The 25,117-nt window shown below is 39.7% G+C and overlaps 4 protein-coding genes and 2 long non-coding RNA genes across 18 annotated transcripts in view; 4 read left to right on the top strand and 2 right to left on the bottom strand.

The window, feature by feature from the left end:
• The first annotated feature begins 551 nt into the window (after positions 1 to 551).
• Positions 552 to 11,949, top strand: lpcat4 (lysophosphatidylcholine acyltransferase 4). Its single transcript, XM_031304286.2, has 13 exons — positions 552 to 1,072; positions 2,078 to 2,441; positions 4,380 to 4,492; positions 5,111 to 5,171; positions 5,338 to 5,396; positions 6,613 to 6,647; positions 6,856 to 6,910; positions 7,216 to 7,298; positions 8,297 to 8,422; positions 8,543 to 8,699; positions 10,559 to 10,651; positions 10,780 to 10,915; positions 11,491 to 11,949. The coding sequence occupies exons 1-13, from the start codon at positions 983 to 985 to the stop codon at positions 11,658 to 11,660; spliced, it is 1,542 nt and encodes a 513-aa protein (XP_031160146.1). The 5' UTR covers positions 552 to 982; the 3' UTR covers positions 11,661 to 11,949.
• The window catches only part of LOC116053262, a 26,262-nt gene continuing 12,324 nt past the window's right edge, over positions 11,180 to 25,117 (bottom strand). Inside the window, exons 2-4 of the long non-coding RNA XR_004105786.2 lie at positions 23,123 to 23,132; positions 19,837 to 19,838; positions 11,180 to 11,191 (exon numbers count right to left, since the gene is read on the bottom strand). This is a non-coding gene — a long non-coding RNA (uncharacterized LOC116053262). The remainder of the gene's footprint in view (positions 11,192 to 19,836; positions 19,839 to 23,122; positions 23,133 to 25,117) is intronic.
• On the bottom strand, positions 11,690 to 20,012 carry LOC116053255. Of its 3 annotated transcripts, none has more exons than XM_031304270.2 (8): positions 19,960 to 20,012; positions 18,553 to 19,244; positions 18,389 to 18,471; positions 16,689 to 16,858; positions 16,311 to 16,433; positions 15,548 to 15,640; positions 14,942 to 15,022; positions 11,690 to 14,584 (listed from the first exon to the last, which is right to left on the bottom strand). In XM_031304270.2, the coding sequence occupies exons 2-8, from the start codon at positions 19,212 to 19,214 to the stop codon at positions 12,086 to 12,088; spliced, it is 3,711 nt and encodes a 1,236-aa protein (XP_031160130.2). In that variant the 5' UTR covers positions 19,215 to 19,244; positions 19,960 to 20,012; the 3' UTR covers positions 11,690 to 12,085. The 3 variants fall into 3 exon arrangements, with proteins under 3 accessions (XP_031160130.2, XP_031160131.2, XP_035850005.1); XM_031304271.2 differs by having other exon boundaries at positions 16,689 to 16,855; XM_035994112.1 differs by lacking the exon at positions 16,311 to 16,433.
• Positions 20,438 to 22,864, top strand: nop10 (NOP10 ribonucleoprotein homolog (yeast)). Its single transcript, XM_031304289.2, has 2 exons — positions 20,438 to 20,661; positions 22,453 to 22,864. The coding sequence occupies exons 1-2, from the start codon at positions 20,608 to 20,610 to the stop codon at positions 22,591 to 22,593; spliced, it is 195 nt and encodes a 64-aa protein (XP_031160149.1). The 5' UTR covers positions 20,438 to 20,607; the 3' UTR covers positions 22,594 to 22,864.
• LOC116053256 (solute carrier family 12 member 6) overlaps positions 23,748 to 25,117 on the top strand; it is a 37,055-nt gene continuing 35,685 nt past the window's right edge. For 8 of the 11 annotated variants that reach the window (XR_004895584.1, XR_004895585.1, XM_031304272.2 and 5 more), the window contains exon 1: positions 23,750 to 23,918. Coding sequence is in view for 9 of the 11 variants with exons in the window: in XM_031304272.2 (XP_031160132.2) it covers positions 23,883 to 23,918 (36 nt within the window). In the remaining 2 variants the exon portion in view is untranslated. Of the gene's footprint in view, positions 23,919 to 25,117 lie in introns of all 11 variants that reach the window. The other 3 variants (XM_035994120.1, XM_035994119.1, XM_035994118.1) reach the window with 2 other exon arrangements.
• Positions 23,939 to 25,117, top strand: part of LOC118493633 — a 4,547-nt gene continuing 3,368 nt past the window's right edge. The window contains exon 1 of the long non-coding RNA XR_004895586.1: positions 23,939 to 24,819. This is a non-coding gene — a long non-coding RNA (uncharacterized LOC118493633). The remainder of the gene's footprint in view (positions 24,820 to 25,117) is intronic.

The following is a 25,117-nucleotide window of genomic DNA, read 5'->3' as shown; positions in this document are numbered from 1 at the left end:
CAAAATGATTACTTAGTATCTAACGACTCATTTTGTAAATGACTTAGTATGTCAAAATAATGGAAACATTTTAAAAATAGGCCTATACTAAGGCAATATTTTGAAATACTAAATCACTTTGAGATAGTCATTATGTTGAGAAACTAAGTCATTATTTACTTACAGGAGTTGTTTTTTTTATCACATTGGCGGAAATGCTTCCATAGCATTAGTATTTTAAAAATAATGAGTTAGTATCTCAAAATAATTAGCCACTTTTTCAAAATATAGGCTACTTATTATTTTGATAAGGTTTCTCATTATTTCGAGATACTAACTCAATAGGATGTTTTTTTTTTTTTGTCATCACATTGGCGAAAATGGACTTCCATAAATAGGCCTATGTTTTGATTTATCATGGATATATTTATTTATTTGACATTTCATCGATTAGGCTTCCATATATATGGTTTTCCAAAAAAGTCTTGGAATGCCAGCAGTTTAGTTTCAGGGACCGGTTTGACTTGCCTTACCCACACCCACCCCTGAGTCGCAATGGGCCGGGCACATAACGTTAGCCCATAGGCTGGACTGTCAGACTGTGAAGGGGCGGGACAGGTTGGGAGGAGTGTATACAATATAAGAAAGGATGGCCAATCGCTTGTTTCGCCATGTGTAGGATAGAGACCAGAAAAAGTTTTTTTTAAGTTAGCTTAGCTAGTTATAGTCGACTTTTTTGTTGTTGCCTGGAGTACTTTTCAGCCGTTGTTTTCACTGAACGTCAGCTAACGTTCTATTTTTAAATTTTACTGCGCGAGGCATTTTTAACGGGAGGATTTTCAACAAAAAAAAGTGCGGAGCTGTCAACACACAAGTGCCAATATTTTTTCTTAAAGAACTTTTTCTTCAACCGATAAGGCCGTGTGATTATTTTTTCTTTTTTAAATTCTGAAAAGTAGCCTATTTTTTAGTTGAACGTGTCCGTCAGGTTAGCCCCGTCGCCATGGAGAGGAACGAATGTCACTCAGCAACGCACGAGTATCCAAATCCGTTTATATGCCAGGTGAAGCTGACCAGAGCACAGAGGATCAGGGTAACTCAAATTAAAGTCTCTAAATATTTGATTTCATGGCTGAAATGGAGCGCAGAGTCCGACACACTGGCACTAATTCACAGCGAGTTTAAGTTTAATAGCGACAGAAGTCCAAATCTGCCACCTTAAACTAACCAGGCAGTCAAAATGATAACGTTAAGGGTTGAGTTTGTCCTCAAATGAGGCTTATAACTTCCTAACACGAACTTCTAATGTGCTTGAATGTAATGCCAGTAACGTTAGTCATTGAGATAATAGTGCTATATTTGGACTCTGTCTAAACTAAAAGTTCCCTTCTCTGGTCATTTTTACATGCCTTATTTCTATATTCCATTTTTTTCTATGTGAGCTCCAAGAGAACAAAGAGTCTTTCACATTTCCCTTTCTGAGTGTGGTACCTAAGCAAAACAGCCAAGTCATAAATGTTTCAGGCATGACAGATGATAGCAACATAAATACCACAACATACCACAGAGTTACATAACTCTAGAGCATAGACTATGCTCTAGTCTAGACCATAGACTGTATATAAGAAGGTCTAGACACATGAGTAGCCATGCCAACATGGCTGACATTAGTATCATGATGTTTATAAGAATATTTTTTTTCTCCAAAATTAACCCATGTGCAGTACATTATTAACCCATTTGCAGTACATTATTAACCCATGTGCAGTACATTATTTGCAAAATTACATCTAACCACTGAAATCGATGGTCAATGCAGTAAACTGTGTCTGCTACATCAGACAAAAGACTTGAGTCATTTCAAACAAACATATTTAATAATTTATTCTGTTTTTAAAGTTGATATACAATCAAATTGAATTAATGTAGGCTACATCAGAAGTCAGGTAATGCATTGAATCCATAGAAAATGATTAGAAAGTCTAGTGTCAGTGTTTTAAAATCAGCCATGTTGTGATTATACAAGGTGTGCTACAACACAACCCTTGCAGACCCAAATGATGCTTTAAATGTACCTTTTTTCTCTTCTGGTCCCTAGGGCATCATCCTGGGCAGCATCCTCTTCCCTCTTCGCGTCACCCTGGCGGCTCTTATTTTCATCATTATGTGGCCTTTTGCCCGGCTGCGTTTGGCCGGCCTGTCCGAGGAGGAACGCTCTCGGCCTATCAAGGGCTGGAGGCAGTGGCTCCTTCACCCGATCCTCTGGTCGCTGAGCCGAGCTGCCTTCATGATCCTGGGCTTCCTGCGGATAAGGGTCACTGGTCGCAGGGCGGACCTGAAGGAGGCGCCGGTGCTGGTGGTGGCGCCTCACAGCAGCTTTCTGGACATGCTGGTTCTGCTTCCAACCCAGCTGGCAACGGTGGTGTCGCGGTCAGAGAACGCCAGCCTGCCGGTCATAGGAGGTGAGGGGCTGTGGGGGCTGAGACTCCTTCTTTGTTGGTTGATACAGCTTTTAAAAACTGCAGTTGGATCATCTAAACAGTGCTGACACTACAGAAAGTGAATCAACACCAATGAATCAGATGACTGTCATTTATCAACCCGAAATACAAAACTTTGGCTCGTTACAGCCTCTCTAATGTGAGCATTTGCTGCTTTTTTTCTGAATACTGGTTGTTGATTTGACAAATCACTTGGTGGTGTTTTTCAGAAGTTCATGTCACCTTAAAAGCATTGAAATAGAGCTGTAGCTGTAATAGAACGATTAATCGGATAATTGATGAGTCGATCGACTGAAAAAAAAATCAGCAACTGTATTGATAATCGATTTAATCGCAAAAATGGGATGCTGTTTCCAGCCTGAACATTTCCTGCTTTTCTCTCTTTTCATATAGGGCTGGGTATCGTATAGTCATTTTCAACTGGTACCGATACCTATACTGTGACTTTGATACCGTTTCCTGAACAATATTTTTTTCGATACCAATTTTATAAAATCCATTTTAACAAAAAGAAATTACAACATTAACCATCATGGCGCAAATCTTTTTATTTATTTTTCAGCTCCTTCTACGTGAGCCCCGTTTCTGTGCGTAACATTGAGTTTTTCCTGCGTGTCTCTGCGACGTCTAACTATAGACAACCAATCGCCAGCATTATTAGATCTTGTTAGAAGCATGCTGCATGCTTATTGGCTCACTGAAGCTGATGAGCTATAGAGACAATTCGGTCAGTGCCAAAATGGATAGAATTTGGTACCCAGCGCTAGTTTTATATCATATTAAACTGAATATCTTTGGGTTTTAAAGCTATAGTGCGTAGTTTCTGTCGCCCCCATGAGGAATTCTAAGTAATGACAACAACACTGTCGGCGGCGTCCACATGATACAAGCCTTCCGTGATCGCGCACGCTCCTCCACACAGTTACTAGTAGACAAGGAGGAGACGGAGGTTTAAAAAACATGGACTCTTCAGAAGAGGTGATTATCTTCACTCGAGTTTCTGCGCGGGAAAGTCGCCAGACGACACAATCTTCTGAGCATAGCCATACTGAGAAATACAGAGAGAGTTGTATGGAGCTGATAGTCTTAATTAGCTTTGTAGCAACTCATTTGGCAACGGCTTGAATGTAACAGACGTTCATTAATATCAAAAAGTTAGGCGCTAAAGCTTTAAACAAAACAAGACATTTTAAAGACAACACCTTGGACCTTGATACAATGTTATGACATTTTATAGACCACATGATTAATTGATTCATCTAGAAAATAATCTGCAGATTAATAGATAATGAAATCCTTAGTTGCAGCCATACATTGAAACTTTTGAGTTGCTCATTTCCTCCTTTTTTCTTGTTGTAACTGAATTATTTCTCTGCTACAAACAGTGAATCTCTGAAGGATAACAGTGGAAAAAGAGAAATGCAAAATCACTTTGGGGAGACATCATAGAAAGCAGGCAGAGTAAAGTGTAAATGTTTTACTTTGGCGAGTGAGAGTTAGTAACTGTACAACTTTCCAGTGCCTGGATGAAATAATGTTTTACCGCATTACTTTTTAAACTTAACTGGCAGGCACAGTGCAGTGGGCTCATCGATGGGAAATCTCAACCCGAGTTGCCAACCTACAGTATTAGGCAAACAACCAAGAGTAATATTTAGAATAGAGGGGTCGAGGAATATAGAAGTATGCAAGGAAGTCAAAAGATAAACAAGACAAGCGACTCACTCTTTTGGCTTCTAATCTGCTCTGCCTGCTTCGGCACTTCCTGTCTTACTTTTTTGGCCGACTCGCTCTGGACTCCTCCCTTTTGGTTCTGGTTCTGATTTGTGTGTGTGTGTGTGTGTGTGTGTGTGTGTGTGTGTGTGTGTGTGTGTGTGTGTGTGTGTGTGTGTGTCGTAGCTCTGCTGGAGTTCAACCAGGCTGTACTGGTGAGCAGAAAGGATCCAGAATCGAGGAAAAAGGCAGTCACACAGGTCACAGAGAGGCTGACCTCTAATGGCTACTGGCCTCAGGTGAGATGCTGCACCTTGTATTTATATAACTAAAAAGACAGATAAATGATTTGCTTCCATTTTGAATTTAATCTTCGTTTACAGAACTGGCAATTACTACCAAACTATCCAATCACATTTTGCAACTATTAGGGTATAAGGGTGACGCCAGAAATGACAACAACAGTGCAAACCTTAGCGTTATCTTCTCTGCTTGTAGTGGCTTCTTAGGTGTACATCAGCACATGTAAACAGCTGATCAAGATAACATCTGATTCATCACAAAGAAACAGTTGATCAAGATTAGATAAAGTCTTTAGGATGGAAACTGTATCTGCTACATTGGTAAGAAGGGAAACAACTCACTTTTCTGCGTCTCAGGGAATACCTTTCTTATTGTATCCTTTTAAAGATACAAAGTTTGGAAATTGCAGAATGTAACCCGAGGAACAGAATGTGTTAATTTTGAAACCAGTATATAATCACAGAAGGCAGATTGGCCCAAAGATACATTGTCTTCTTGTTTCTTTGATTTCCTGGCTCTGACGGGCCATAAATCCTGTAAATTCACCCGCTGGAATTGCACCGAGCTGCAGCTGCATGTCTCTTAACTCATAAATCACGTCTCTTAATGGTTAGATGCTGATGTTTGCTGAGGGAACCACAACTAACGGCAGCGCTCTTATCAAATTTAAACCTGGTGAGTACGGACAGTGAGTCCCATCTGGTTTTTCTTGATGTTTGACTTGGCACAGTGCTACAGTCTGTTCACTGTCTGTACAAATGATGTAAGAATGAGAGGATAAAGGGCGCAGCAGCTGATTGTTTTGCTACTGGAGGAATAATTACTCCGTCTTCTCTGTCAGGCGCCTTCCTCGCCGGAGTCCCGGTCCAACCTGTTCTGTTGCGTTACCCCAACAAGCTGGTGAGTTGATCTGTTAGCTTGTAAAATCACCTGGAAACTAATAAACATGACAGATTTGATACTTGAAGCTTCCATCTGTCCTGTCAAAAGAGTTGAAAGGTTAGGTCACCTCATAACTTTACCTCAAAGGTGTTTTTATTAAATGTAACTGAGGAAGGTCTACACTTAAACTGGGGCCATGATTTCAAGGTCTCAAAAAACTTAACGCAACTCTAGCAAGGTCTCGTTAAAATTGACTTGCGGTTTTAAACAAAACAAAAGACATTTGTTTTTACTGTAGAGAAACTCTTTATTCACTGATTTACAAAAAGAAAAGCTATTACCTATGCCCCCTGCCCCTTATAATGCTGTTCAATTTCCAAAATCCAATTTCTAGAACATATTTTAAAAAAAAAATGTTTTTGTTTTATATGTAATGAAGAACCAGGTCAAAAAATACAGCATTTGTGGGATTATAGGAGTCTGGAGGTGTACAACTGCTTAATAGTCAGGTATTAAATATCATCCTTAAGTCATCACTCGTTGGAAAATTGCATTCAAAATCTTTCCTGGTTCTGTAGTAGGTTAGTCACACATGTCCACCCTTGATTCAAAAAAAACAAACAACTACACATCCTGAGTGGGTTGAGAAGTTATTGAATGAAGTTAAATGTCAAATATGAATTTTAAAGACATTAAAAGTTAACTTTGTCAGCACATTGTTTACTGCATGAAAAAGGATTAAAGTCCATACAAATATGAATTTTAAGATCTTAAACATAATTTAAAACCGAAACAATATCATATCTGAAAATAGGTCATTAGAACAACAAACTGTCCTCTTTTTTTAAAGTTGAGCAACCTGTATTGTATCATAACAAAGCACATACAGGACATGCTTTGTTACTGCAGTTTGTTTTGACACACATCTCTTATTCATTTTCATTCACTTAGTCATGTCTTCCTTGTCACTTCCCCCACCCACGCGTGCACCACACTATGGTACAATTGATCAGGCTGTAGTTATGTTTTTAAACGTGCTGTTATATTTGTCCAGGCCAGTATGTAGGCAAGCTGGTGCCTGTCAGGGTGTGTGATAGGGGGAAAGTGATAAGAATTATACATGCTATTAAAAAAAAAAAAAAAAAAAAAAAAAAAACTCCCCTCCCAGTCTGTACTAGAGATATCTTTTTTTGGATTGTGTCCACTGATTGGTCTTTTTATGACTCTTCCTCAGAATACTGTCCGCTGGTCATACAAAGGAACAACCTGGTGAGTTCATCTGTGATCTCCAATTTGTCTGTCAGGTTAATGGGTTTTTTCACGTAGCGCTGTAGTTGGCGGCCGTAGTCACCATGGCAAGCTGCAGAAAATTTGTTTAAATGATTAAAAACAAATGAACATCAGAGATGGCAGTTCCACACACTGACGGTATTTATTTTTTCTACCTGGAATATAACATTGGGTCTTTGTCCGTTAGGTTTGAGGCACTGTGGCACACAACTTCTCAGTTCTACACCAACAGTACCGTTGAGGTAAGACAGTTTACCAGATGATTCACCTCACACATCAACTCATCACAAATATAATAAAAATAAAGTTCAGTACACTCTTGGATCACTGTGAGACGTGAGGTGCAACAAAGCAGCACACTACTGATCATTTTCATCACCGGTGGTGGGTGTGATCAGAGATGTGACAGACAAACGGGAGAGATCAGTACTTTTCAGCTTGGTGAAAAGTTACATTTTTTTTTAAATGTTTGACTGTGTGACTATTACAATCCACTGTGTGTTTTGCTCCTGTACCTGCTGCTGTGACTAACTTTATTGTGCTGCAGTTCCTGCCAGTTTACAAGCCTTCCCTGGAGGAGAAGAATAATCCCAACCTGTATGCAGACAATGTTCAGAAACTCATGGCCAAGTAAGTAGCATAATATGCTGCTGTTTTACTATAAGTAAGAAATAAATAAATTAAAATATAATTATAAAAATATATATAAAAATATATATTTTTTTTACTATTAGCCAGATATTGTATGTTACTATGTCAGGTACAGACAGTAATAATTTAAGATGAGATGAGCCTTCATTGAGTCGTCAGAGGGGACATTTAGATGTTGCAGCAGCACAAGGGCAGAAATACAGATAAGTAATAATAATATATAGCAAATAATTAGCAAATAATAGTAATGTACAATAAGTACAGATGGAAGGAAATAATAAATAATTATATAAAATATAATTGAACTATATAAGAGGATTTGTTGACTCACATGAAGAAATATTTGGATGTGAGCTGTCACTTCGGCCAGCACTTCATTTTTTATTTAGCAGTTGTCTGTCGGGGTAGTCTATATCCTTCGTGTTCCACTTCCGGGATTGCTCCGGTGCCGCAGGAAATTCCGCCGGATGCGTGTATTTTCCGTTTCCTTCTGCGTTCTTTGTGTTGGAATCTTAACTTCAGTGGATTTCTGAGGACTATGGTTAACAGCTCCTCAGATCTCTGCAGGGTAAATCCAGACAGCTAGCTAGACTATCTGTCCAATCTGAGTTTTCTCTCGCACGACTATTTTGCAGCGGCTCCGTGCGGAGCTTAGTGCCGCCCATGACGTTTCTGATTGGTTTAAAGAAATGCCATTAAACCAGAGCACGTTTTCCTCCCATCCCCGAATACTATGTGGAGTAGCCAGACCCTTCTTCAGTGCGCTTTGGAGGAGGGTCTGGCAAAGCGAGACTATCTGTCGGGTAATTATATTTGTCCTATACAAATTAAACCTTTTCACTTTGTATTAATTTCCTCCAAAACAAACCCAAACTACGGGATTAAAAGCTCTCAAATTTGGTCACTGAGAGTAGTCTACTGAGTAGACTATATGTTGTGCGTGCCGTCTAATGTCTCTTTTTTTCGCTTTGCTTCAGGGCCCTCGGAGTGCCAGCTACAGATTATGTGATGGAGGGCCGAGTTCCTGTCAACCAGCTTGGTGGTCTCTCTTTCCCACTGGAGTCACCTGCCCGGGAAACGCTCTCGCTGTTGCACAGAAATGGGTATGAGAAAATGTGTGTTCATGTCGGCGGCTGGTCTCAGTCTTGTGAAAACGGTATATGACTTTGTTTCATCCTCTTCTCTTTTCTTACCATCTTGGTCTCTCTCACTCTCTCTCTCAGTCTGGGAGCGCATGAAGTGGAAGCGGCACTGGACAGAATGCTGGACAGGTGTCAGTCAGGAGCTCAGGGCTCAAAGGCCAGTGCAGAGGAGCTCGCCTCTATCCTCGGGCTGACAGATAGGCCGACAGCCGTCACCATCTGTGGCCTCTACTCCAAGGTAGAAGCAGTTTTTTTTTGTGTTAACTTCTTGTGCATTTTTCACTGGTGTTTACATCTGTGTTTTTGTAGATAACTAACAGTGCCATGTTCAGCCCCGACAAAACGTAGCACCACATTTTTTTTAAACTGAAACGGGTGCGTTGAACACCCTGTTGGGTGCTTAGGCGCTCTGCCTTTTTATTACCACGAGTTTACATTCACGTCTCTGCTGATTGGTATCACCTGTGACACAGCCAATAGACGAAAGACACACCCACCAAACGAGAAAACACTTAAAGGGACGCTATGCAGTTTTGGCAATTTCTTAGCTGTTTTCTCGCTTTTTGCTCGCAGGTTTCTCTATAGAGCTCCCCCTACAGCTTTGGAATAGATATTTGGCAACACTGTTGTAAAAACTCGTTGGCGACTCTCCCCACTCCCATCTTCTCCCTCTGGTCATGTGCATTTGTTTTCATAGAAGCCGGCGAACGCACGGAGCCATGTCCGCTGAGGTAGACAGCTAGTAAGCTAGCTAGTAAGCCCGTAACAGACAGCGATCATAATAAAAACCTTTACAGACAATAGCAAACATCCTGAGGTCACAATTAACAAGAAATACAAAGATTAAACTGAGTTTATCCCAAAGATACTTACAAGTGCAACCGCAAGAACGCCAGGTCAGCATCGGCTTCGGTTTGTCTCAGTTCTCCCCATTCTGAAAACGCAGGTCCGATGTTGCTCGGTCAGTCTGCCGTTTCCTTTTTCTCTGTTCCTCCGACAGTGCTTTCCTAGCTTTCTGCTTCTTTTTTGCAGGCTCAGCCATGACAATAGTGTGAAAAACTCCATCGCTACCTTGTTCTTATAGATAGCCGGTTCCTGAATGGGCGTATGTATGCAGTGCCGTGAAGCAATTTGTTACATCGCAAGACCTGATATCACGCAATACTGCAAAAGTTGCAAGGGTGGTTTTTTTTCTGCTCACAGGCGCTAGGGGGAAGCGAGACGACCACCATTCAACCCGAAAAAAAGTCATATAACCATTCCAATGACTCTGAAGCTGTTCAGTTAAAGTAAATTAAGCTAAAAAAACTGCATAGTTCCCCTTTAACTCAAAGCCGTTGCACACCATTTCACACCGTTCCATGGAAACATGTCCTTCAACACGGTTTCGAGATTGAACGTGCCCCTGGTGCAGCAAAGTACTAAATGTCCTCTGGAGTTTTATGAGAGCGCATGTTGGATGTTACCAGTTAATATATGATGTGAATATTTGTTTTTCACCAGAGGCTTTAACACATAAAACGTGACTCCAAACCCTCTTTACCGCTCACTAATCCAGTTCAGGAACTGCAGAAGACTGTAGAGTAGGCTGCGTTTAAAGAAACTCCGATAAATCTCTGCAAATCACCTGTTTTGTGATTTATTATTTTTTTCAGAGTGAACAAAGCATCACAGTGACTCCTCAGATATTCTACGATTTGTTTTGAAGTTTAAAAGGCCTAAAAAGTGTAATGCCTTCTGTAATAATATAGTAGTGTAGTAGTACAGACCTTCGAAAGATATACTGTATACGTATGTCATATTTAAAAACACAAACAATAGCTCCCATGTTGTGAGAGACATCTACTAAAGCAAGCCATAGGATTGCTTGGTCGAACATGACCTGCTGCATGCATTTTATTAATGGGCAAATCAGTTTAATACCAGTTTTAGTTTCTGCTTGCACTGTTCTCAAGAAAAACACCCAAAAATAAAGTAATTTAAAAAAAAACTTTTTATAAAATAAGTAAACCTGTGTCCAAAAACCTGTGTGTGTGTGTGTGTGTGTGTGTGTGTGTGTGTGTGTGTGTGTGTGTGTGTGTGTATTTTGTTTTTCAGGATGAGATTGTGGACCTGAGGCAGATCTATTTGACTGTTGCCGCTCTGTCAGGATCTGTCAGCTTCAAGTCACTACTTCATACTGGTTTTACTGTAAGTCCTATTGTTGTTGTCTTTTTTTTACAGCATTTGTTTTTGACTTGAGATTAAGAATACCCTCATGTGTCAAAGACCTCCTCTCCTACTTGTTTTTTTCTAAATGCACTGTTTTTGTTTCCCAGCTGTTTGACAGAGAGGGCAGAGGCAGTCTGAGTGCAGAGGAGCTGGCAGACCTCATGGGGGCGCTGCTGGGTTTTCCTCAGCGTCACACTGCTGAGCTTTACACACAGGCCTCCATTCAAGGCCGGCTTACTGAAGGTGAGGATCTCTAAGTATTGACTTTGGTAGATAATAATAGAATAACAGGCAGCTCAAATGCCTCCACCAGTGAGCGCTGTGTGGTACTGGACCTGTGATGCACCAGCCTCCATTAGACTTTTGTTTGATTTTAGGTTACTGAATCGTCATCTCATTACATTTAGTTCATCTTTTAATGAAACATGCTCTATAAACATAATTTTCGTGCCTTTTTAAGATTTAGGTTTATTTAGGTTTACTTATAATAGTCAGAACAATGAATAATTTTATAGGCCACTCAGAAACTGTCAAAAGATTTTCAAAACGACCTAAAATACACTATTACACTACTAATACACTAACCGCTCAGACAAATAGGAAATGTCTACAAGTATAATATGTCAAAATAAAAAAACTGCTAAATATCCTTTTGTAGTCTGCTCTGTTTCTCTGAATTACTCTTCTTCTGTCAGATTGTTTCAGTTACTTGATGAAACAAAAGGGCAACTGACACATTTGTGTTTCATCAGGTGATAATTTAGTGTAAATAAAAAAATCATTAAAATCCTCAATACATCCGCCTTGTTTTCCCATAGAAAACCTGATGCGAGTGCTGACGACCCACCCGACCTATCAGAGAGTGGTGAACGAGTACATGCAGCCATTGGAGGCGGGCTCCCAGCTGGCCAATAGGAAGGCTGTAAATAACAACGGAAACATGCGCAACGGCAACGAATCACTCTACAAAAACAAAAAGTTTGAATAAGGATTTTTTTTTTTTTACGGGATGTTAAGTTTGTTGGCATCCTTGAATGCAGTAACGGGACATATAAACCAGAATAATCATCGACAAAGTATTGTATTTTTCTAAGTTTGATGCCAGTGTGTTTGGATGTGTGTGTCCTTGTATATTTAAGGACTTGAAGTTGTGTTCATGTTTACCAGTGTAGATTTTTAATAATCCAAAATAAATCTTTTCCAGATGCTGTTAAAAGGCTACTTACTTTTACTTTTGTCATTTGAAGCCATAAAATGTCTTATTTATATGATGTATATTGAATGTTTTTTTTTAAAAGGGACAATGGTATGTACAAAAAGAAACTCAAAAAGTTTATTTTATGTAAATGAATTCTTACATTTTTTTGTGTGAATATTGTTTATATTTAACAATAAATTAAACTGTGAATTCTTTTAAGGAAGTTTTGCTGTGTCCTCCTTATCCAGCTGTCGTTTGCGTGTTTGTTTTGCACAAGGCAAAGTCTTTATACTTGTCTTGTTTTGGTTTCTATTGCACTTAAAAGTGTCCTGTCCAGCTGATGCATTTGAAATCTGTCCATCCTTAGCCTTCATACTACTTATTGTTGAGGGTAAGCCAGATGTTTCCGTCCCATCTTTGTCTCTGGGCCCTTCTTTACCTTTTTTTTTTTTGCTGTCAACTTCTGCTTTTGGTCTCTGTCTGTGTTTGCCCCCTCTCTTCTCTGCCACCTTCCTCTTCATCGGACTTAAATGGATCATTTCTGTTTCAATCTCCGCCTTGTCCGTCTCATTTACCTTCGTCTCCCTCTCTCTTTCAGCAGCACCACATTCATGCCGGTATCTTTTCGTCGGACTCGACTTGACGAGTTGGCATTCTGCCTCTTCTACATTTACACTTTCGTCTTTCACACCTGCTGTTGGTTTGGGGTTAGACGGTTGATGTGTAGCCTTGGCTGCCTTGTTCTCTTGAATTCCTAGCCTATTATGTACTGACCTTTTTGACACAGTTTGTGACCTTAAACTGTAAATTGAGTCTTTTGTTGAATGAGTATCTGTCTGAACTTTTGGGCTCTGCAGAGAAGATTTGGGTATAGAAAGCTTGTCCTCCTTGTTGGTCTTGCAACCTGTTGAATTTGTGTTATTAGCATTGTTAGCTTGCTCCCTACTCTCCCCTTTATCTCTCCTGTTTCTGCTTCTTTTCGTTGGACTTGGAACTAGCAGAATCTCTTGTACCGTTGCATCCTCCTTCACGTTCACTTCCAGTTTGTCGTCCTCCTGCATTTCTCTCTTAGGGGAGGACTTCATCTCGCTTCTCTCCATTGCTGAGTGTTTGATTTCCCCTTGCAGCTGCACTTTTCCCTCAGTCGCCACGCTCCAGGTTCTTCTCTTTACAAAATTGGACATTTGTATCCCCTCCTCTTTTCTTTTCTCACCCATCTCTTTCTCTTCCTGTGACATTTTGGTTAAAGGGGGGTTTTCTGCTCCAGTTTCTGTGCTCCCGTTGGGGTTATTGGCCTTGCGCTGTTCTCCTCCCTCCACCTCGAGTTTCTGCATCTCCCCTGTGAGTCTTTGACGTTGTTCCTTCTCTCCAATCTCTTTTTTTTGCTCGGCTGTATCTGCTGTTTTTGTTGCTTGGCTCCACTCTTCAAAATGACTCTCCTCTTTTTTAAATAATTGCCTTCCTCCCGAGGACGGTCTCTTCTGTTTTTCATAAACCAGCCTGTTCCTCTCTGGGGTGAATTTAGCTGTTTTCTTAACACTCTTTTCACGTGGTTTCTTCTCCTCTGCTTTCTCTATTGCGAATTCACCACTGAGTCTTGCTTTTTCAATTTTACCCGACAGCCTCTGACTTCGTCTAATGTTTGTTGTTTCCTTAGATTTGGTCTTATTCTCTTCCTTCCTTTCAAATGTCTTAGTCATCCCTACTTTTCTTGAAGCTGTTTGCTTTTGTGTCGCTGCTGTCTCCCTGAGTTCAGAGGATGCTAGGTCTTCAGAAAGTTGCGATTCTTTGGGTGGCTCTACTGTCTGTTTTTCAGGCGCAGAGTCTGATATGTCAACTGGGGGATAACAAGAGTTTGCGTAGGAATCTGCCAAGAAAGGCGAATTAGCTGGAACAGCAGTTGCTGCGAGACGACAGGACTTTGGGTAAATGTTTTTGGGGCTACATTTTTCCTCAGATATTCTTATCTGAGGCAGTGGGCAAGGAAGTGTTTTCAAAGCCAGGACCGTCAGAGCCAGAGGGCCAGCTGGATGCGGTAGGCCGACAGTCAACAAATCAGCTCTGAAACTAGGACCATGATCCGTGGTGACAATCGTACAAGGGTCCTCGTTGGACCCTGAAACACCGGAGGTTGAGGGGGACTCAGAGGCAGGAGGATCCACAGCTAGAGGTTCTTCCTGAAGTGTTTGAGATGCCTGAGCTGACTGTGTGTCTCCAAGGTTTGAGAGGGATGTTAAGGCTTCTTCTGACTCATCCCCTGTGGCCGCAGGTACTTCTACCAATGCATCATTGTCTCTTGCCTCCAAATCAGAAGTAAGACTGGGGCCTGGGGAGAGATTGGCAAGCATCTGCTGTGGTGAAGTAAGGGAGCCATTGAGGTTAAGAGGAGACGTGGCATTAACAGGGTTATTGTATTTTAGTGTGGCATCAGTTGGCAGTGCTTCTTCTAGAAGGAGTGAAGGCAGGAGGGGAGAACAGCTCGACCGACCTTCCTTTGGCCCTTTATTGCTCAGAGGTGGATTATGTCCATCATGGTTTGGATTTGTGTCAGACCTTGAGCGTGGAGGATCCAAATTGGGGGATTGAGCGTTTGAGAGTGGTGCAGTTTCCTCAACGCGTGAAGTCCCCGGAGACGTTTCTTCGGTTACAGGAGTGACGCAGCTGGAGTCAGCTGGAGATTGATATGATATCTTTTGCTGGAACACTTCCAAAATCTGTTGATCCAGAGAAAAACAAAAATATGTAAATGAAAGATGACTTTATTGCTTTTTTATAAAAGGTAATTGGAGCTTTTACTGCAGCTAATAAACTTGCCAACTGAGTTAACTTGTCATCGGACAGTTATGCAGTCAAGGCACAAGTTTTTTTGCAAGTAAAAACAAAAAAGTAACTGCACTGTATGGGCTGTCAGGAAATGTAATCATTTTTTTCTGGAAATGTTACAACTTTCATCTTGTAATGATTTTATGCTCTAAATCAACATTATTTTCTTTCCTAACAGCTCCCCTAGCACTCGGTCATAACTCCGCGACAAATCACAGCCATAAAACTATTATCTATTATTATCTTACCTCTCGTAACACTAGGTCAATGGGATCTGGACCTGAAGAAAGGGGGGGATTCAGGTACTCTGTATTTAGCGTCGACCCCACCTGGAAGAAAAATATGAAAGTAAGAAATTAAAGGGTCACTGCAAGGGCAATTTAGTATTGCACTTACATGAACTTGGGGGGGGGGGGGCTTGTGACGGAAAGATAGATACACTAACATTGTGTTACTCATTAAAGCCACACCCCAAAACCTTGTATCCTACAATTCCCATAATGCAATGTATGTAGGGTATGTAGGATAGAAAAGATTAGTTAGTCTTTAAAATTAGTATGTTAGTGAGATAGTACAACAAAGATCTGATTATTTACTTAACCCCTCATACTGTGCATAATTAAAAGGGCAATAATGACAAAAGTATTATGCAACACACCGGAGATGTGCCATCATTTACAGAATCAATATTAGCGTCGGCAGGAGGTTGATGCATTTTTACAATGCTTTTTTTTTTTTTTTTTTTTTTTTTACAAACGTACAGCAGCTCTCACACCTGCATTTCAAAATAACACTGATGCTGAAATTGACTGCAAAACACAACATTAACAGTACTTATTATCATGTTTTATCACCTCTTGCTCTTGTTTTTTCATTGGAAGGTCAATGAGCTCTGGGTCTGACGAAAGCAGGAAATCCAGGTACTCTGCATTCAGTGTCGAACCAGTCTGAGAAAAGAGATGGGAACAGATTGAGACACAGAGACTATAAAAACTTCCCTTAGTTTGCCCACATTGATCAGTAATTATCATCCAACAGCATGAAATATATACCCTGGAAATCCGGAGTTCTCGCGAGACCACAATTTGAATTTGCTCAGCGAGTCACTCTGGCATTCAGTAATGATGCTCATTAACTATGCCCTTGTAGCCGTGCTGCACCAATCACATCGGTGTATCTGATATAGGCAGGCCAGAGGCGAGCTAAACAGATGGCGACAGTTTAATCTACCAGTTAGCTCCGCTGGTAGCTAAGAGTATTGGGGCTCTGGATACGTTACCCTGTGTATTGTTGTGATTGATCGTAGTGTTATCCAACTGCGTGCAGTGAGATTTTCAAATGCACAAGTTGGACCATTTTCATTACTCAATGCCAGACCCTTAATCTTTTGGATTTGGGTCTGGATTTCCAGGCTATGAAATATACAGGCTAGTGGAACAAAAAGCCAAATATTTGAACAAGATGATCATATTGTCGTGATAAAAAGGTAATTTTGCCTTAAACCACTCTGTTGCACTTTGATTCAATGAAAATAAGTTCATGACATGCTTAAAAACGCAACAAAAATAATGAGGGGATAATGGTTTACATATTGTATGAATACCATCGATAGCGTACCTCTCTGACAAAGTTCTCATCACTGCACAGTTCATCCAGATACTCCAGAAATAAGCCGTTTTCTATCTTCAGTTTCTTCTCATTTTCATTGTTTTGGCCCTCCCCTGACCAATCCTCATGGATCTGTGCGGAGTCAGAAACAGCAGAAGGTTTAGGCGTTGATGGTGCGTTAGTTTTACAACACAAACATAACGTTGCACATTGTAGAGTTTTGTTCCGTGATCAAATATTTGACGTTTGAACAAAGTGACAAAACATTTAAATTATAGACAGCTTTTTGTACCTATGAAAACATTTGGCAGATTAAAGATGAAATCAATTTGCATAGCTACCCAAAGACATAATTATAATTTGATGTTATAATATATAGTAGGGGACCTTGAGGGAGTCCACGACCGCCATGTATTTCTCCAAGTCGACTTCCGCCAGTGATTCTTCCTCCGAAGATGGTAGAGATCCAGGAGGAAACTTGGACTTTGTTCTGTTATCGTCTGTGTTGTTTGCTTGTAGTTTGTAATTGTTGGGTGGATTCATTTTCTGCTCTTCTTCTGGGAGGAAAAACAGAAAGATGGGAGAGAATAGGGGACTAAATTGTCAGTTGACCATTTTAATTTCTTTTAAGTGACACATGAGGGTACACATATAAGAACATTAGAAATTGTTAATACTGATGCATCAATGCTCAAGGACCAGTTTACTGTTGTTGCTGTTGTTGAGGTGAGTTAAGTAGGCTACTTTTCTAAAGCCTACAGTACGGTAGTTCCAGCAGCTCTGTGAGGCTGTATTTCTTTACATCATCAGCAGCATCCTAACATGCTCACAATTAGCCTACAAAGCTAAAATGCTGATGTTTAGCCGGTATAATGTTAATAATGCTAACTAGCACAAGACCAAAACTGCATCTGAGGCTGATGGGAATGTCATTAGTTTAGCAGGTATTTGGTCATAAATCAAAGTATTGGACAAACTGAAATTTTGACCTGTCGTTTGAGCAATTTTCCATAAAACCACAAAGGCCAACCTCACAGTGGCACTGGAAGAAAAGCCAAACATTGACATGATAATTAATAATGTTTACAAATTATTAGTCATGCTATCATTTATTTTAACAGTTTATTGTTGCTCTCATAACATTTTATATATTTTATCAAGTATTTTTTAATGATTAATAAATTGTTTATAAGACATGAGCCATACAAATTATGAAGTTGCATCTGATGAATATAATACCTTGTTAATAGTTAATTGAGACTTTGCCAAGCATCTATAAACATTCTTAGATAGTTATTATCGGTGCACAAATAATTAAATAATCATCTCTTTTATAGAATGCTAAAAAAAAAATTTTTAATGGGGCCAAATGAATGTTACCTGATGCTTTATAAACCACTTATTAATCATTCACTTATTAGTTTAAGAAATAGTTGCAACTTTATAATAGCCATCCAAAAAATGTTTATAGATGGTTTACAAAACAAGTATTAACCACAAACCAAGTATAAACTTATTGTTTTATATTACAATAAACTAATGATATAATAACACAAATTATAGCATTACTAATAACTAGGGGTGGGAATCATGATACGATATCATCATGATACTTATGTCACGATACAATATAATTGCGATTTTAAACATATTGCAATATCCTGTGATATATTATATATTATATACAATTTCAAATGATGTCCCCAAAAGGAAACTTTGTCAACATCTGTTTTATCTAAAGAGATACATTTCTCTGTTTGTTCATCTCACTTCAATTGTATTGCTGCAAAATGGGATTGTCAAGCAGACAAACTGACCAACACATATATAATAATAGCTCGATACTTGCCGTCTATGTATTGATACAGTATTGCCACGGAAAATATTGTGATGCTATGCTGTATCGATCACCCCCCCACCCCTACTACTAACTAGTAAACATTATAAATCATCATTTCATTGTTAACAGTAAAATAACTTAACTAAAGTTTAATTAACTATTAATTTACCATTTATTAGTGATGGTTATTATAAAGTGTTACCCTTTCATGTCACCTCCTTGCCCTTTTAAACCCTTGACCTCTGACCTTCTGACTTGTTCTGCTCTTCAGTCTGCTCTGTCCCCGACATCGGCCACCTGCTGACCTGCTGAGCCGTTCTCCTCGAGAGCCTGGGGTGAAATTGGTTAAGTCAGATACGGTAATCAGCGTTTCTACGTCTAAGATCATATTATCAGCTGAACGTCCCTTACCGGTCTGGACTGCAGGGCTGATGGACGGGCACCGCCTGTGGACACAAGCACCAGCTGGGACGAACCTCAGGCAGGAGGAGCCAAGAATGAGGAGGCGAACATCCACTGCAGCAGCACTCTGGCGGGCTGCTGATAGGAACCAAAAAATAGGAACTACAACCAGGGGTGACTATGACCTCTGGTAAAAGTGGTGTGAATCCAGGTTGGAACCTGGCATCAGGGGGTAAAGTCTGGGGACAAACACCAGGCAGGACATTGAAGGAAGAGGGGCAGTCCTGAGCTTGGGGTTGGATGGAGCCAGCCAAGCTTGGGATCAGATGCTGCACACATTGCTGGTTCGAGTCCCTTTGTGTCCAATACAGTGCGTCTGCTCTGTGATCGGGGTTGGCTCTCCTCTGGAACAAGTCTGCAACTGTGGGAGTTCTCAGCAACACCGATTCGCCCGTCACAAGATAAGGTTCTGGCGGACAAAACTGTCCAACTTGGCTTGTCTGAAAGGAGGGTTCTGACAACCTGTGGATGTCTGGCTCCTCTTGTGGAGCAGGAACTAGTTGGTGGTAATGTGAGGAAAAATAAGAAAAGTGAGGGGATCCTGACTGAGTAGAAGCAGGCTCTTCTCTGTCACTTGGGATGATCTCAGGCAGAGAAAACATTGGATCCATCTTTTATATCTGCGTGTCTGTGGCTTGTAACTGTCAGAGGAAAGTGAGAATATAAAGGGCGGTCAATAGCAATTTGACCAATTCTATCAGCAAAGATACCATGTGAAAACCATGTTTATTTAAATGTCTTCAAAGGTCTGGCTAGTATTTCTGAGTATTTCATAATACTTTCCAATCTGCAATCTCCAATCCAGCTACTTGGTGTAAAGTTAAACAGCTTCCAATATGCTCCATTGTAAAAAAAAAAACAAAGGTTTTCTTTTAACTGTATGAGAACATATACTGGGGAACAATATCATCAACATCAACCTGAAGGACCGGCCAAACCACAACTGCAGGAAATGATTTTTATTTATAATGATGATTTTATATTTATTGATTCTGTCACCTAAATTAATATAGAATAGTGTAGAATATACTGAAACTTCAGAAGACATTAAAACTGTAACACAAGTACTACTGCATAAACCTTCAGCCAACTCCACCTTGAGCTGTGTTTTCACTGTTACTTTTTTATTCAATCCTGGACTAATCAACACTTTTACTTTTTAATTGATACAGTATCTGCTACATTTCTTGATTTACAACAACACAGTAGACTCTTGCAATTGTCTGTCCAGACTGCTGCACTCTCCTGTGTGAAACTATACACTTCTAATTGAATAAACCTTTGGACATTCATGCAATATTTGAACTTTTAGTGGCAAATAATACACATAGGTCAATAAAATAGCATTGTGCCTACCTTTCCTGTGAGAGATGATAAGTCTTCAACCAATTCATCAGTTTGCATCTGCAGTATGTTTTAAAAATAAACTTGATTTAGGTTGGTTTGTTTTCTTCTGACTGAAAGTTCTGTACATAGAAACATTCCAAACTGCATAAAGTTTTATAAATACATATTTTATGTATTTTTTCTATACAGTATAGCTAGTACATTTATAAGATGGTGCACTAATTGAAATGGCTTATTTGCAACTGCACAATTAAACAACCAACATTTCATTCTCGTGTGTTCAGCTAACTTTATTTTTGTATTGATCATAAACACACAGGCCAGAGAAATTAAATATCGTTCGAATATGTTTTTTTATTTTTTCATGAAGTAGCACAAAATGCTCTCTTTGTTGGGATATAGACTGTAAAAACTGTTTTATACAGTGTATGGAATAACCCTAAACCTGGAATGATGAAAGTTACTGTGTTAAGAAACACAATTTCCCAGAATGCCGAGCGCCCTGAATTTTAAACCGGATATCCGCCCTGCGACAGAGTAAAACTTAGCTGCACGTGGATTTCTGGGAGCGTGTTACCAGCTACTTTTGAGATTTTCGTCGATATAAAACAACCTCTTTGATATATTTTGGAACTTTGAGAATAACTTGTAGTCGAGATGTTTCTGCAGTTTTACCTAAATGATAACGGGGACAGAGTTTACACTCTGAAGGTAACGTTAACGTCTTGTTTACATCCTTCACACCTAACTTTATTCTGTTTAAATATGTTGTACTTCTTTATTAACGTAGTTTAACCTTAGCTTATATACTATGGCTTATTTGAAGAACTAAAACGTAGTCCCCATGCTCCAAGTCAACGTTGATTCACGTTATTGTGACATTAGCTAAGTTAGCTAGGGGCCTAAAACCAAATTGTTTAGCTATAACGTTAACTTGTAATTTTCATATTAAACTTCAGGTGTGAAAACAAAGCTTGTTCAAATCAAACACATACGTAAAAGAAAGGGTTATCGATTTAAAGTTCATCCCAAGTGACGCCTTCCAACTAATCTATTTCAGGTGGTAAAAAGCTATAACGTTTGATGAAATACCCCAGACAGTCGGATAACTATGGGCTGCAAGCTATTTCAATAATGTAGCTAACCTTAATCAATCCATTTTCAAAAAGTGTGTTTTGTATATGCAAAATATTGGAATAGCCATCACAAGTTACCAGAATCCAAGTTTGTCTTCACAAAAAAAGCATTCAGCACATTGAATATGTCAAACTACTAGGTCCTGGCAATATATTTATTTATATTTTTAACATATTCTGTACTTTTGTAATCATGTCGTGGGGTTTTGATTTGATTCTGCTTTAGTCTTACATTGCCAGACCTATCTCCACTGCGCTGCGGAGGAATTCTGCCTCAAACCATCATACCAGGATATCTTGCAGGGTCTTAGGGCTGAAGCCACTTCGACTGGACTAAATGCCCTTTGCTAACATCACAAAAACTGTAAATTTATGAAATTAAACAGAGGTTGCCATTGCGATACGTCAACCAGTGTGTCCCTGAGCAAGACACTTAAACTCATAGTCGCACCAGAGGCGTGTTACATCGGACATGCAATGTAATACAACGCAAATTCTACACAGAAAACTGCGTGGGACATGGATACATTTCTTTTTTTACTATAACTAGTATGTAGCACTAATAGTACAAAAAAAATAAAGCTTGAAATTGGATAAAACGTTTCATAGCAGTCGTGACCAGCTCAACACAGCTATTATTTTCCTACATTTCAGACTTAAATGGAAGCTATGACAGATTTAGTACTTATCATTGCATCACAATTTTTGTCGATTGACATAAATTAGTTTGCAACAAAATATTTTAATATAATTGATACATCTTTTTATAAGTTAATTATGAATCAGTTTCCAGCTGTTTTTTCTTCTTTGTTACATATTTTAAATGAACTATCTTTGGGTGCTACAGAGACATCCTGGCCTACAAATCGTATTCTACAGACTGAAGAAAACCTTTGTTTGGTACAGATCCTCGCAAAAAAATCACATTTTTTTTTTTTTCAATGAAAATGATACAAAAATGATCATTCCCTCCAATATTGTGAATCATATTGCAATATCAGTCAAAATAATCAATCAGATATTTTCCTAATATCGTGCAGCCCTACTTAAAGGGTCCAATTTGTGGATTTGTTGATACTTTCTGAAATTTGATAGACCAAACTATCGATAGTAGAGGGAATTACTAATATATTACATGCTAAGGAAAATAATTTAGTTGCAGCCCAGCAATATACAAATAGCCTACATAAAATGAAACCCTTTCGTTGTTTTTAAATTTAGGAATTGTAATACTCTTTGTTTCTTAAATGAACACCTCAAAGTGGTTATCCAGTTAGATGTCTTGATCTATTGTTTTATTTTAATCACATCTCCCCGCACTGAAATCAAGTGTTTTGCTATCTATTTCCTTCTTCGTCACCAACAGAAGATTTGTCCTGATGGGCAGCCCACCAGCTCAGCCCACCCGGCTCGCTTCTCCCCAGACGACAAGTTCTCCCGACACCGGGTGACAGTGAAGAAACGCTTCGGCCTTCTGCTCACCCAGCGACCCAGACCTGTTCTGTGAGATGGAGGGATGGATGGAGATCAGACCAAGGAATTGAGTGATGAAGGCTCAGATGAGACTCTAAAGCAAACAGTCAAAAACACATTGAGGATCCCAATTTATGAATGTGCGGCCAGGATTTGTCAAGTTTCACCCAAATTCAGGGGGCTACTCATGCGTTGGATATCAACATTTATGTTATGGATTTTTTTTTTTACTGTAGTTTGTTGACATTCTGTTGACATAATGTTATATAGTTTTCATTCCGAATAAATGTTTTGGTTGATGGTTCCTAGTCGGTTCTCTCTGTGTATAAAATCCAGGCGGGTGACGTATTAAATAATGAAACCTAAACAAATGAGTGGAGAAACCACCACCACCAGCATCAACACACCAAATGAGAGAATATCTTTTAGAATAATAGTATATTTGTCTCCTTATGACACTTTTAAATGACAAGACACCTCCAAAAACTGAAGGAATAACAAAGACTGACTAGTCAGGCCTAGTCCAACTTTGTAGGAGGATACATTTGTCTGATAATATGCACAACCCGTTGACTGCCAACATTGTCAGTTTTTTGTGAGAGAAGTGGAAAAAGTTATTTAGAAAAGTTGCTTAAGATTTTAGGAAAAACCAATGTATAAACATAGTTTTCCTCAGATGACATCATTCTCTCCACGATTTAAACAACCAACACACCTCACATCCAAAAGGTTAACTGCAGCCAAAGCTTTATAACGGAATGTTTTTCTACAATGAACAAACTCTTACAATCTTGTAGACCAGCGATGCTAAAGAGCCTGCACGAGGAAACACTGACAGAGACTCGTACACAATACTGCTGCATATACCATTTGTGTACACGTGCTTGGCAATGGTCTTTGGATGTGGAATAGGTACTCAGATCCTTAAGTAAAAGTACCAATACAACAATGTAAAGATAATACATTAAAAGTACAAATCCTGCATGTAAACCTTACTTAAGTAAAAATACACAAGAGCTATCTGCAAAATAAACAAAGTACCAAAAGTAAAAGTAATACTTCGGCCAAATACTGGCAGTGACTTAAATAAAGGTGCATCTTATCTTAAAACAGAGCTGGCTGGTCTTTATAGACTACGTTTCCCAGCCAGCGTTGATCGCTTGTTCGTCACCACGCATGCGCTAGCCGTTGGAACGACGGCAAGGGAACTAGCACCAGCCAGGCGCGTTCGCATGTTTTTTGTTGGGTCTGCTGGACAAAAAAAGTGCCGAGAAAACCTGGGAGAGGAGCCAAATCTTCCCAGATGTAACTGAAAACAGCCATATGGTGGAAGCGTTCTGTAAAGGAAACTTGAGCCAGGTATGCGCTTTATGTGACTAACGTGTAAGGTTTGAGATTTCCAGTGAGCTGTCAGTGAGATAGCCGGAGGTCCGTGGAGTTTATCAGCGGCATGGCTAGCCTCTGGCTAATGTTAGCTTCAGCTAGCTGTACCGACTGCGAGTATTATTTTCCTAGGATGGCAAAGACATATCCCGCCCTACTCTGCCTCTGATTGGTTTACCCTGACAAACCCTAACTAACCTCTTTCTATCTAAACCTAACCAGAGCAGGCAATGAGTACTGGCCAATCAAAGGGAGAGTAGGGTGGGTCATGCCTTTGCCATCCTAGGAAAGGTTTTAAGGCGTACAGACTGAAGCAAAGCGTCAGCAACCTCCTCACCCGCTACTGCTACAACCTCCGGGTACCCAAGTGATGGCTCAGTGCCTGACATGCTGCTCCTTCTTTATATGATGCTTAATTCAAACGAAAATCACAACTTTGTCAAAAACAGGCTAATTATTAAACTGCGCGCCATTCTGATTTTAACCGGTTTCAAATGCGTTTGTTAACTCAACCGAAACCGCAGCTTCAGACAGATGCCGCATTCCATTTCTCGTGAAAATTATCTGTAAGGTTAAGTCGAAACATCTGCTAATTATTTTATTATAAAGATTATCTCCCAAGCTCTGTGTCTGTGTATTAATATCGAGAAGTGTTTACTGACCGGTTCAAGCCAGAATTATTATGGCTTGCTTAATTGGCTTACCGTGGCAAGTGAGTGCCGGTTAGCAAGCGAGGATCACTATTAATCTTTAAGTTGCTGTTTGGGACTTATTACATAATGTGTATTCTAAGGCATGTTTGTATATACGTGTCCCTGGATCATATTGATTACGGCCGCATTAATGTGAGCCCCCAACGTGAGAGACTGACAGCTAGGTAAGAGAGCAGGATGACACTGTCTCCTTATGCATTTCCTTAATACTTGGTTATTCTAGCTCAATGGACTTACAGTGGCAAATAAGTGACAGTCGGCAAACGAGGATCACTATCAATCCTTAAAATGCTGTTTGGGACTAATTAGTAGAGATGTTCCAATCCCCTTTTTTTTCCTATAAGATTCCGATACCGACCCAATGCCAGTGCGTATAGACCGAATCGCTGTGACATCTCTCGCTAACACTAAAATCAATTCCGGGTAGACAAATGACAGTTGATTTGAATAGCAGAGATGTGT

Source organism: Sander lucioperca, chromosome 17 (assembly GCF_008315115.2).
Source record: "Sander lucioperca isolate FBNREF2018 chromosome 17, SLUC_FBN_1.2, whole genome shotgun sequence".
Taxonomy (NCBI): domain Eukaryota; kingdom Metazoa; phylum Chordata; class Actinopteri; order Perciformes; family Percidae; genus Sander; species Sander lucioperca.
This window is presented reverse-complemented; position numbering and strand designations above follow the sequence as displayed.